The 12,795-nt window shown below is 56.8% G+C and overlaps 2 protein-coding genes and 1 long non-coding RNA gene across 4 annotated transcripts in view; 2 read left to right on the forward strand and 1 right to left on the reverse strand.

Moving 5' to 3' along the window:
* Positions 1 to 30: 30 nt before the first annotated feature.
* LOC114615150 lies at positions 31 to 2,250 on the reverse strand. Its single transcript, XR_003710439.1, has 3 exons — positions 1,920 to 2,250; positions 1,737 to 1,847; positions 31 to 1,648 (listed from the first exon to the last, which is right to left on the reverse strand). It is a non-coding gene; the product is annotated as an uncharacterized LOC114615150 (long non-coding RNA).
* A 3,670-nt stretch (positions 2,251 to 5,920) lies between these two features.
* Kremen2 (kringle containing transmembrane protein 2) lies at positions 5,921 to 9,522 on the forward strand. 2 transcript variants are annotated; one of them, XM_028761001.1, is made up of 9 exons: positions 5,921 to 6,014; positions 6,230 to 6,404; positions 7,159 to 7,250; positions 7,326 to 7,450; positions 7,628 to 7,781; positions 8,091 to 8,423; positions 8,504 to 8,629; positions 8,711 to 8,789; positions 9,014 to 9,522. In XM_028761001.1, the coding sequence occupies exons 1-9, from the start codon at positions 5,921 to 5,923 to the stop codon at positions 9,222 to 9,224; spliced, it is 1,389 nt and encodes a 462-aa protein (XP_028616834.1). In that variant the 3' UTR covers positions 9,225 to 9,522. The 2 variants fall into 2 exon arrangements, with proteins under 2 accessions (XP_028616834.1, XP_028616835.1); XM_028761002.1 differs by having other exon boundaries at positions 7,745 to 7,781.
* Positions 9,523 to 10,444: 922 nt separating this feature from the next.
* Paqr4 (progestin and adipoQ receptor family member 4) overlaps positions 10,445 to 12,795 on the forward strand; it is a 4,228-nt gene continuing 1,877 nt past the window's right edge. Inside the window, exons 1-2 of the mRNA XM_028760993.1 lie at positions 10,445 to 10,926; positions 12,419 to 12,640. Of these exons, the coding sequence (XP_028616826.1) occupies positions 10,761 to 10,926; positions 12,419 to 12,640 (388 nt within the window). The 5' untranslated portion in view covers positions 10,445 to 10,760. The remainder of the gene's footprint in view (positions 10,927 to 12,418; positions 12,641 to 12,795) is intronic.

Raw genomic sequence — 12,795 nt, forward strand, 5'->3', positions numbered from 1 at the left:
ACGCTACTGCTGTGGAACAAATTACCAAGATCAGCTGCCAAAACCTCCCGTTTGTTAGCTCATGCTTCTGATGAACCAGGCCTCTGGGAGGACTGAATAGTGTCCTTTGCCTGGCGTCACACATAGCTGCAGTCAAGGTGACAGCCCCTAAGGCTGGTAGCTCATCCCCTCCTGTGCAGCTATGGACAGAATCTAGACTCCAGACAGCTCTCTGACCAAATCAGGCCATCTGCTTCATTATCACCACCACCTTTGAGAATCGAGGTCTCAAACTCCATGAGCCTATAGTCTTAATACTCAGGGAGCTAAGGTATGAGGATCTCAGATGTGGCCAGCTGGGACTACATAACAAGTTGCAGGCCAGCCTGAGCTACATAGCAGACCCCACTGAGAGTTAAGGCAGGGCTGTGCTTTGTCATCTAGGCTGACCTTGATGTCTTGGACTCAAGTCATCCTGCTGCCCCAACCTGCCACATTTAGCTTAGACCACAGGCATGCACCAGTTTTCCCAGCCCCATCTCTTACTTAACTCAGAGACGATTTAATTAATTAGAGACTATAATTAATCTGCACCAACCCCTCCACCGTCTCCACATAGTGGGACCTAATCAGAGAAGGGTGTTGGTGCATGCGGGGTGATGTCTACACTCCAGAGAACTGGCTCGTGAGCCTGTGCATCTCCAGGGGCAGGAATCACTTTCAGATTCTACTCCCCATAGCCTAACTAACCTGCCATTACTAATTCACCCTCCCCAACCCAGGGAAGCCCAGGAAAAAATAATCAAGCAGTCCTGGGTGATCTCAGGAGTCCACAAGTCATAGAGGGCACAGGGGAATAGGCCTTCAGCAGTGCCCTGACTCAGAAAGTTCCACAGGCTTAGTACTCACCAGCCAGGGTTCACTGATATGCTTCAATAGGCCCTGACTTCTCTGGTGCCTGGTCTGAGCCAAGAGAGCTTGGGCTACAAAGGGTGAGGTTGCAGTGGCACTTGCTGTGGTCCCAGGAAGGAGCTAGCCTGGACATTAGACTCAAAAGCACCGCCTGGGCAGTGAGAGAGATTTTGGGAGTGGAGGTCAGAGGTAGCTTCCCTCTGCCTGCTGAGACATTCATTGGCCACTCTGGAGGGCCTTGGGCTTTTGCTTCTAGCCTATGGCCCCCATTTTGAGTCATGGTATCACCCCCAGGGGAGTAAGCTACTGCTAAGATTGTGTAACCAGAACCTTGGCTCCTTGAGGGTGACTTTGGGGAGAGAAAGCTTTGATGCCATAAACCAGAGAAGACAGACACTTCTGCCTTCTCTCCCTCATGCCTGACACCCATGAGACAAAGACCTCCCTTCACCCCACATCACCCTCCTCCCATGGATCCTTCATCCACACTAACAGATGTTACAGTCAGGGTGCTTGGTAGATACCATAACCTCCTCTAAAACATGGGGATCTTCAGACCCAAAGCTGAGGTGCTGTCCTGGTGCCATTAGAACCTTCAGAGAGACAGTGGAGAAGGCAGCAGAGGGCCAGGGGGCTCTGAAGAGACTGTTTCCAGCTGGCCTTGATTTGGGCTGTGGATGAAGACAAGGTGTAGGCTCTTTCCAGTTTGAGAACACCTCCAGCCCACATGGCAAAGCTTCCATCTGGACTTCCAGGCCTGGGCACAGAGACAGTCGTGAGAAAGGGGAGCATGTTCTAAGGAGATGGCTGTGGGCAGAGGCCAAGAGTCAGGAGAAGGAAGGTACCTCTTTGAGACAGTGATAAGCCAACGCCAGGAGGGCCAGGAGGGCTAGGACTCCAGCAGCAACTGGGACCCCCAAGGGCATTTGTAGCTCCCAGCTGGTGCCATAATGTTCCTGAGAAAAGAGGAGACAGAGTCAGGGGTGTGGGGGAGCAGGAAGGGAGCTTGGGCAGGGTGCAGTTCCTACCTTTCTGCTCCAAACCAGTGGACTCTGAAACCAAGTCATGGTTGGTTCCTCACCGACCACTGTTGGGCCTCCAGGTTCCCAGTCTTCTTCCCAGAGGTCCCCACACCCCTGATACCCCCTCAAGTCAGTCACTGTGGCAACCACCAGGCCTAGTCTGATTGCAAGTGACCAACAAGGCCTTTCTGTTTAGCCATCTCATCCTTCGAAAGTGAAACCTTTCCTTCCCAGGCCTCCTGTGAGGGAGGGGCAACGAAGAACCAGCATAACCCATAGCCCCAGGTCAGTAGCCGCCCTTCCTGAGAGGCCCCTCCAGAAGAATTTCATGGGTGGAGCAGACAAACTGACTCCTCCTCTCAGAATCACCAACGTAGCCCACAATGGCAAATTCCAATAAATCACGAGCTTTTTCTGGAAACAGTTCTCTAGCACCCCCTGGAGGCTGGAGGCAGATGTAACTAGCAAAGGTTGCCACTCTTCGTGCCTCGCGGAGGGCCACCCTACTGCAAGACTGCTGGACACACGTTTCCCCAACTGTGGCATCCCAGTAGGGAAACTGAGGCAAAGGAAGCTCAAGAAACGTGTTAATATCATAGTAGATGGACAAAGTCATGTGAGTGTCCGTGGCTGAGTGTCTCCCAGCCCTGCACAGGCTGTGAGTGCTTACAACAAGCCAGCAGCAGCTTATGTTACGATGAAGGTGAGTGTGGTCTGGAGTTTTGAGCCTACACGCTCCCAGTATACCTCAGTGTACTTGCCTCCCAAGTGCTCAGCCCTGCCCTCTCACAGTTGTCCAGGCGGTGATGCAGACAGAGGAGCGAGGCTCAGGAAACCGGGACATGGTCAAGGAAGGAAGATTCAGGGAAGGTGTGATTCAGAGAGGAAGGTGCAGTTACCCAGGAGAGAGACAGGAGCAGACTCGAGTGGGGTGAGGGGAAGTGTGAAGGCATGCACACACCATGTGCCAACACAGATAGCTTGGAGTGGGGCTTCTACAGGCAATACCACTGCTCTGAGAATCCCAGATCTGAGGTTGGGAATTGTGGGGTTCCTTTTGCTCTGAGTCTGCTCTGGGATCTACCCTCACTCTGATGGGCTCCTACGTTAGAAGAAATGAGATAGGCTCAAATGCACTCTGGGAAACTTCCTGGGATAATGGCACCCAATGTCTCCACCCTTACACACACACACACACACACACACACACACACTAGGCGGGACAAATGATATCATGTGCTTCCAAGGAAAGATAAGCAAAGGCTACCCTCCTTCATGTTCAAGTTTTCTGTTCTTTTCTCTCTGCTGTCTCCACATGACAAATCTGTGCATACAACTATTTGGAAAGTGACAAGCCAAGAAACTTCTATGTCCACCAGGGTCAGGGTCTTAGGCACTGTGACTCTAAACTAACTTTTAATACTTTGGTTTCCCCAATGGTGAAAAAGCTCTACTGGGGAGCCTGCAGGGGGTCTCAGCTCTCATTGGAGGTACAGGGAAAGTAATGGGCCTTCTGGTCCAGAAAAAAGAGAACTGGAAGGTGAGCATGGTGGCCCACACTTTTAATTCTGGCACTTGGAGGCAGAGGCAGGGGAATCTCTATGAGTTCCAGCCCAACTTGGTCTATTATGGCAAGCTCTAGTCCAGCCAGGGCTACAAGTAAGACCCTGTCTAAAAGTATATATAAAATTTTTTTAAAGGGAGAGATACTGGGTGCCCCGCTATAGCCACATGGTTCTGTGGAGTTAGAGAACCCCGAAGATACTGATAGGGACGACGGTGTCAGCGCCCAGCACCTGGATCAGACTCTGCTTCAACCAGGCTTCAGCACTGAATAGCTCGTGAGCACAGAGTTGCCAAGGGCCTCTGAGCCCAGTTCATGGATCTGCAGAATGGGGAGGTGCAAACACTCCCCTAGGGCCTTGGGAATGCTGACAGGCTGCTGCCTGCACAGGGCTGAGTGTTGGAATGCTGAGGAAGTGTGTGTTGAGGGGTGCAGGGCATGAGGCCTGTCTTTCTTTTCAAAGGTTCCACAAGCCACCCCAGACTGGAGCTTGTGGCAGGGATACCCTTCCTCTTTCCACTCAGTGTCCCCAGCCTGATAACGGGGCACCACCTCTCTCCCTTGTCCCTTTGCAAGAGACAGGACTGGGCGGATCCATCCTAAACTGTGGAAGGTTGTTTTAAGGCCCGCTGTTCTTGGCCAACTCTGCCATGCATGAAGTCCTGGACACTCACTCGTGTTCTTCACGATTTCCTCCACAGGACTGACCCTCACATAAAATGTGAGGGAACAGAACTACAGAGCCTTGACCTTTTTAGCCCTCTGGCGGAAAGGGAAGAAAAACCCAAGACAGACAGGTCTTCTTGGGGCAGCCTTGTTAGATGTCTGGAGGGCTCTAGTAGGGTCAGTACAAGAGGGTAACAGCTTCGCGGCTGAGCGAGCTGCCAGAGGAGATGCCCCTCACAAGCCTAAAACCTAAGCAGGTCCATCTCATTGGGATACTCCACCCCTATCGCACTCCCTCCACCCCCTCGCGACTTGTGGTGGCCCCAAGAACCTTCTCACAGGGCGCACAACTGTAGGGCTCCCACAGCTGATCATTCATCTCTGCCGTGTACACTTCGGCCTCTCAGAGTTCTCCCTGTGAATCTTGCTTTTCCATCTACTTCAGAACGTGTGTTAGGTGGCCAAAGCTCAGACTGTCAGAGCTGGGCCAGGTCAGCCTGGGCCCAAGGTATACAGAGATTAGTAAAGGGTAGGCAGGCTGGTCTGATGGGCAAGGGGTCTGGACGGGGTAGGGCTGCACAAAGTCCTTCCCCCCATCTCCCTTCCCGGGTACCCGCCTCCGCCCTCCCACGCACCTGCGCTGGCCTCCCCCCAAGCCCCGGGGCAGCTCTGGGAGATCAGAGGACTCGGAGGAGTCGGGCTCAGGGGGAGGGGGCGGGGAATTTCCCCCCACGCCTGCCTGGGCCTGCTCCCCTCCCCCTCTCCTGCCAGGTGGGGGGCACCGCTTGGGGAATTCCGCCAAGGCAAGGCTCCGGAGAGCCTGGGCTGGGGTCCTAGGGAGTGAAAGAGATGGAAGCGGGAGAGGGGGCGGGCTGGAACCGGGGGCGCAGCTGCCTTCCTCCCCAGACACCAGCTGCCCCTGCCTGTCGTGGACTGAGCGTCCACGATTCCTGTCTGTCTCCCGCGATCAGGGTCAGGGAGTGGCGCTTTCTTATTCAAGCCAGCCGCGGCGGGACCCGGGGAGACAGAAGCGTGAGGATTCCGGGAAGATATGCGTGTGAACGTCTTACAATGAATGAGCGGTTTGAATGGGAGTGCGCGCGCGCACTTAAATCAGGGTGCCTGTGTCCTTTTGACTGGGTGCAGCCGCGGGAGGGAGCCCTGTAACTCTTCCTTTAGGTCCTCTATAGGTCGGCTAACCTGGTCTGTGTCCCTCCATACCCTCCCAATAGAACCCTCACCGACCACGGAAAAGAAAAAAGAAAGGGTGGGGAGGCATGTGTTGGAACGGTGGGGGTCCCGGGGGACAGGCGTGGGAGGCGTCTGGACCTGCTGCCTGCGCTCCAGTCGCGGGCGGGGCTTCCAGTCTTCTCTAGAGGTGTGGGACAAGAGGGGAGGTATCTGTAGGGACACAAGGGGGGCAGGAGGCAGTGCTTTAGAGACTTGGGTGAGGGAGTCTCAAGGTGCAAGGTACAATTCTATGGGGTGAGTGTGTGTGTGGGGGGCCCAGGCATGACCCAGAGCTAGAAAGCCGAGCTTGAGATCATCCTCCGGCCAGATACCTTCCATAGAGATCCCTGAAGAGTGACAGCCGGGTAGAGATCCCGGGAAGTTATTTCCTGGTCCCAGACGGGCAGTGTCGACAAAACTAAGATCAGGATAGAGGATCAAAGGACAACGTCCCCCGCTCCTCAGGTCACCTGGGAGACCCTAGACCCCGTGGGCGGCCCAGGCCGTGTTCCATCCGTCCAAGGCACCATCTTTTTGGTTAGAGAAGATGGGGACACCAGATCTGCAGGGCTTCCTCCTCCTCCTCTTCCCGTTGCTGCTGCCGCCTCACGGGGCCTCAGCAGGGAGCCTGCACAGTCCAGGTGAGTTAGACGAGGCGGCCAGGCCAAAGTCACTGCTCGCCCTAGGGAAGGGGTCCTAAAGCTGGAGAGGCGGGACAGCAGGTGGGTGGAGCAGTTGAACAGCCCAAAGGCCCTCTCGGGAATGGGAACTAGGGAGTACTGGCCGGGACCAGGCAGGGAGCTGGGTGAGGAGTGAGGAAGCCCAGACTTCTCCAGAACCCGCGGTTGCCGGGCAGGCCTGTCCGAATGCTTCCAGGTGAACGGCGCTGACTACCGCGGCCACCAGAACTACACCGGCCCGCGCGGAGCTGGGCGCCCTTGTCTTTTCTGGGACCAGACGCAGCAGCACAGCTACAGCAGCGCCAGCGATCCCCAGGGCCGCTGGGGGCTGGGTGCGCACAACTTCTGTAGGTGAGGAGCGTGTGTGTGTGTGTGTGTGTGTGTGTGTGTGTGTGTGTATGGGTGTATGGGTGGGAGGGTGCGTTTCAGCAAGGCTGGACCAGTGGTGGCAGGAGGCGGGACAGAGAGAAGTCTTTTCTGGCCTGGTACAGTATCCTCAGAAAGATTTAGGGGCGGGCCCTATTTCATACGAGGTTCGCAAGGTTTGCAAAAACCCGGCTTTAAAGATATGTGGGACTTAGACTTAGTTGATAGTTTTCTGCAAAGCCTCCAGTCAGGGCCAGGACAAAAGGGGCCCTGAGATGCTGGATCCGGTTGCACCCGCCCCCTGGAATGATCTGACAGGCTCTGCCGGACTTGCTTGAACAGCTTCTACGTATGAGGAGTCCGTCTTATGAGGAGTTCAAAGCCACAGCTTTCTTCTGGAGCAGCATCTGTCGGGGGCTGAAAAGGGGGCCACTTTTCTGCCCAGCCACAAAGCTTAGGGCTTATCATTTGCGCCAGTTTTATGCATGGGAGAAGTAATGAGGGCCCGCTGAAGTCAGGAGAAGTTCTCACACGAGGTCAAGTCTAACAATCAGAAAAATAAAACCTGCCGGCTCTTATAGAGACTTCTTCTTTGGGAAGTCAACATCCAGGAGCCGGTGGGGAATGTGTACTGACAGAGAGGAGCATGGGCTCTAAAACACACACAGACCCTTGGTGGCCACACTCATGGACCATAGGCCAGATACTGGGCTTCTCACCATCTCCTTCCTGACCACAGGAACCCAGACGGTGATGTGCAGCCCTGGTGCTACGTGGCAGAGACAGAAGAGGGCATCTACTGGCGATACTGTGATATCCCCACATGCCACAGTGAGTAAACTCAAGAGCCCACCCCGCCGGAGGGTCACTTTCAGAGGTGAGACTCTGACTCTGCTCCCTCCATAGTGCCTGGGTACCTGGGCTGCTTCGTGGACTCTGGGGCACCCCCTGCTCTCAGTGGTCCCAGTGGCACCTCCACAAAGCTCACAGTCCAGGTGTGCCTTCGATTCTGCCGCATGAAGGGCTACCAGGTACTGTCCTAGAGCCCAACCCCCTGACCTTGACCGTAGGACCCTACCCAGCTCCCAACACAGATGCCAAACTTGATACTAACTTCTGAACCTCACCAATTCCCTACTTCCTGAACCCCACTACTCCACCCATATCCACCATCCCTGCCTTTGGGGTCACCCAGTCTGTGCTCCCAGCTGGCTGGCGTGGAGGCTGGTTATGCCTGCTTCTGTGGCTCTGAAAGTGACCTGGCCCGGGGACGTCCAGCCCCTGCCACCGACTGTGACCAGATCTGTTTTGGCCACCCAGGCCAGCTGTGTGGAGGCGATGGACGACTGGGCATCTATGAAGGTGAGATGTAGCCCAGAATGAAGGGTGGAGTCTATTGTGCCATTGCCCCAATAAGAGTGGAATCGGGGAAGCCTTCTGTTGGACTGAGACATGATAGGGAGACAAAGATTGAAGGCAGGATCTGTAAGCGCATGAGGATGAACCTGGTGGTGAAGCTAGCACTTGATTAGGGCTGAAGGCGGGGCCTATTTAAAGAAACTGGGCGGTGCCAGTTCTGGAACGCCCTAAGGGAGTCTTTCCACCCGGATCTCTGCGCTGGAAAGAAAGCCCGGCTGGTCTCTGTTTCTTGACCGCCTGCTCTGCCCGCAGTGTCTGTGGGCTCCTGCCAGGGAAACTGGACGGCTCCTCAGGGTGTCATCTACTCCCCGGATTTTCCGGATGAGTATGGGCCAGACCGGAACTGCAGCTGGGTACTGGGCCAACTGGGCGCTGTGCTAGAGCTCACCTTCCGCCTCTTCGAGTTGGCTGATTCTCGAGACCGGCTGGAGCTACGCGACGCCTCGTCGGGCAACCTGCTCCGTGCCTTCGACGGCGCCCATCCGCCGCCGCCGGGGCCGCTGCACCTGCGCACCGCTGCACTGCTGCTCACCTTCCGCAGCGACGCACGAGGCCACGCTCAAGGCTTCGCGCTCACCTACCGCGGTGAGCCAGGGGCCAGCCCTCCTGCCGCCGCCCACACAACCGCACTCCGGGCCACCCCGCCTCACCACCTCTCTCCGCAGGGCTGCGGGATACAGCGGAGGACAGAGCATCTCCAGAGGACTCGACTGAGACTCCCGTAGGGGACCCCGATGGGGCTAACGTGAGCTGCAGCCCCAAGCCCGGAGCTGCACAGGCTTCGATAGGTGGTGAGGCTGTCTTACAAGGTGGGAGTTAACCAAGGAGTGGCCTCTCGGAGGCTTGTCCTCATCGCACCCCTGTGCCCGCAGCCCGTGTCTTCTCCACCGTGACGGCCATCTCTGTGCTGCTGCTGTTGCTCCTGTCGCTACTGCGTTTGCTGCGTCGACGGTGCGGGCGCTGGGGCAGGGCCTGAGGGCGGAGCCTGCACTAGGCACCGATGCCTCGTGCCTCGGGTGTGGGGTCTCTGGTGGGAAGCTTGGGCTGAGGAACAAAGCTAGGAAGGCCCTGGGTTCTTGAGTGGGCGAGGCCTTGGGAGAATTGGTTCGCAGGCAGAGCAGGATGTTAGAGGCAGGGCTGGATTCAGGTCCAGCTGACGTCTGCTCCCTCTTTAGGAGCTGTCTGCTGGCTCCAGGAAAAGGGTCCCTGGCCATAGGACCTTCCCGGGGCCCCGGGAGAAGCTGGGCTGTGTGGTACCGCCGTCCCCGAGGGGTGGCCCTGCCTTGTCCCCCAGGGGACTCTCAGGCTGAGGGTCCTGCTGCGGGCTACCGGCCCCTGAGTGCCTCCAGCCAGAGCTCCTTGCGCTCGCTCGTCTCTGCCCTCTGACCCCAGACGTAAGTGAGTCCATCACCACTTCTGCCAGCGAGATGGACACCTGAGATATTATGCAGCACCCTACCTCGACCTTGTGCCCTCTCTAAAGGCAACTCGGTCTCTGGTCATCACGGGGAGACCAGAAAATCGGACAGGAAGCATCCGGTGCTATTTGGGAACTTGGCCTGACCCTTGGGGTCCAAATGGCTGAAGCCAAAGGGCAAAGGGAATCCAACACTCTAATTCGTGGACCTTGATGTGATGGATGGTGTTTGGTTTCAGGGTTCTTTGCGCCTCTTTTGGGGACTTGGACTGCTGCCCTCGATGAAAGGTTAGGGGCCAACAAAAGTGATCTAAAGACTCAGTATAGATTTAAAATAAAAGGCCTATTTTGGTAGACGCTTCAGCAAGTTATTTGCGTGAGGAAGAACCTATGTTAATAGGGTGTGGACAGGGGTTGCAGGTGTGATGCTGGGTGTTCACGCGGTGAGCTTTTTTATGAGATGTGGAAGTTGGTCTTGGGTAGTTTTATGAGGGAGAAGCGCCTTCCCTGTTCCTGCCAGAGTAGAAGAGAACCGACCTTGCTTCCCTGGTCTCCTGCCTTTGCCCGTTCCTTGCCTGTACTGGGCAGGGCTAAGGGTGTGCTTTGTGGGCGATAAAGGGGAGTGAACTGGGTGGAACCCAAGCTCGAAACAGCCTGGCCGGAAGGGCTGGGCCTCGCCAAGGGCTCCAGGTACACCATACATCTTAGACGCGTGGGTTCCCCGCCAACGGAAATATACCCCCAAAGTGAGTACGCGCCGGCGCTGCTGGGGACTCATCTGAAGGGGGCCTTAGCCAGCAGCACCTTGGACAGAGTCTGATTGTAGGTTTAGAGCTGGGTAGCCCGGTTGTGTACTTAAGGTAGGTGCCCCCAAAGGTGCGACAACCTGAAGTCACTAAGAAAGCTGGGGTGCGATATGTTGGTAGACCCAAGGCGCTAGGCCACTCCAGTGGAAGAGCCCGACACAGAACGTCGCGTCCCAAGTCAACAGCCACTTCGTGCAAAGAAGGCTGGAACCGCATATGTTAAAAAGAGAAGGCCTGGGCGGTCTCAGGGCGGAGCATCCCCGTCCGCATCGCCCATTGGTCCCTGCTACGTGAACGTCAGGAATCCAGCGCGCGAAACACAGGCAGGGTGGCGGGGGCGAGGAGCCGGGGTGGAGCCTGCTGTCCCCTCCGGCGTCCGGCCGCGCCCGTCCTCCGGGCTGCGGCGAGACGCCGGGCTGCCGTTGCGGCCAACCGGAGCTCTCCCTCCGCCGCTCTGCCACGGTGGAGCTGAATGCACTGAGCTCCGCCTGTGGGGTTGCCAGCTTCCTCTCCCTTGCGGGGGCGTCGAACTCGCGCGTGCGCAGCGCGTGAGGGAAGGGGGCCGGGACCCCCAGGCTGACCCCGGCAGGGCGACCGGACAGCCGGAGGTGAATTGGGATGAGCTTCCCAGCGCTGCAGCTCCACTGAGAAGGAAGCCCAGGGGCAGAGGGTCGCCGGTCGGCCGCAGTGCGTGAGGCCATGGCGTTCCTGACCGGGCCGCGTCTTCTGGACTGGGCGAGCTCGCCGCCGCACCTGCAGTTCAATAAGTTCGTATTGACCGGCTACCGGCCGGCCAGCAGCGGTTCGGGCTGCCTGCGCAGCCTTTTCTACCTACACAACGAGCTGGGCAACATCTACACACACGGTAGGTGAGCCGCGCCCCGATTCATGCTTCTTGCATTCGCGGCCGCCTTGCCTGTGAGCACAGCAGCCCCCCAAGCCCAAGTCTTGAGCTGTCCCTGCCCTGGTTGGGTCAGGCGCCGCGGTGACAAAGCTGCCATTGTCCCAAGCTTCGTTGCCAGCTTCTGCTTTCCCAGTAGTGCCCCAAGGAGGAGAGGGGAGCAGAGTGGGAGCCAGCTTAATCCGGGTGAGCTCTAGGGGTAAGAACCCTGGTATCCCCCTCGGTAATCCTGCGCCTTTGGCACCCTCCCCCTCCAGCGCTCATCCTGGAGATGGGCGTTCACTGGCTAGGAGGAGTCAGAGAGAAGAAGACCGCCCCTGCCTGACCCAAGCCCCTCCTCGCGGTAGCCTAGAGTCCCCGCGACCATAGCAGTACCGTGGGGCTCCGCCTGGTGGCTCAATTCCACCCTCCTCCCGCCCCCCAACACACTTCTTGCGGGGCCCCTGGAGCTCTGCTGACACAGCCCTGGCCTGTCCTTGAGCCGCCCCAGCTGGGAGAGGGAACTAGAGCCAGCTAGGTTTAGACTTGAACTTTTCTCTAGAGGAAGAGCGCTATTGTTTAGTCAGACCCCCACCAAGAGTGGGGCTGATGCCTGCATTTGTCCTCTATTAAGGCAATGCCAACTGCCTGTGGGGAAGGGAGGAAAGTCCAAGAAAGGCCAGCGCTGGGAGGAACAGCATGCACCCCAGTGGAGACAGGATAGGCTTCCTCCAGTCCTTTCCCCTCGTTCTGGCCTTCCCTGCCTTTCTTTCTTTATGGAAATCAAAAAAGACCCAAAGCTTCCGTCTGCCTGGACATTTGACAATGTTAAGTAACCCTGAGGCTGATATGTCCCTCCTGTCCTAATCAGAACTCAGGCTGAGGTCATGCTTCTCCAGGTTTCTGCAGACACCCCAGGACAGGCAGACAGAGCTGGTCTGGCCTCCTGTGAGGCAGGCAGGAGCTGTGGCTCTAGCCAGGAATTAGCCTGGCCTGGTTCATCCTCCCCTATCCTTTGCCTCCTCACTGGGCTCAGCTGGGACAGATTACACCAAGCTTGTTTCTGCACCTGCAAAGTAGGGCTTATTGTCTCTGCTTCCTCGATCTGCAGGAATCCTGACAGTAACCCTTCTGGAAGTTTATAGCCCACAAGACCTCTGCGCAGGCGGGGAGGCGGACAGGCAGCAGCACTGAACTCTGCCTTGCCCTAACTTTCTTTTGTTTTCCATAGTCAGACTACTTTATTTTTATTTTTAACATATATTAGTGTATGAGTGGGCGGGTGGAGTGCCCAGGAATGTGGAGGTTAGAAGACAGTTTGTGCGGACTGGTCCTCTCCTACCATGATCCAGGGTCAAGCTAAGGTTGTCAGGGTTAACAGCTTTTACCGACTAAGCTCTTTTCCTGGCTCCAGTTGGTACCTTCTACGGATCACATTTTATGCTGAATGTGTCTGATATATAACTCTCCCTTCTAGGGCTAGCTCTGCTGGGCTTCCTGGTGCTGGTGCCAATGACCATGCCCTGGAGTCAGCTGGGCAAGGATGGCTGGCTAGGAGGTACACATTGTGTGGCCTGCCTGGTCCCCCCTGCAGCCTCTGTGCTGTATCACCTCTTCATGTGCCACCAAGGAGGCAGTCCCGTATACACCCGGCTCCTTGCCCTGGATATGTGTGGAGTCTGCCTTGTCAACACCCTTGGTGAGCCAGGGCCCCAGGAAGGTGGAGGCAGGGGCCACTGGTGGGAGCCCTGGGTGGGGAAGATCAGCTAATTTGGACATAAATCCCCTCTCTCTCTCTCTCTCTCTCTCTCTCTCTCTCTCTCTCTCTCTCTCTCTCTCTCTCTCTCTCTCTCT

The sequence above is a fragment of the Grammomys surdaster genome, unplaced genomic scaffold, assembly GCF_004785775.1.
Source record: "Grammomys surdaster isolate TR1022 unplaced genomic scaffold, NIH_TR_1.0 126612, whole genome shotgun sequence".
Classification (NCBI taxonomy): Eukaryota; Metazoa; Chordata; class Mammalia; order Rodentia; family Muridae; genus Grammomys; species Grammomys surdaster.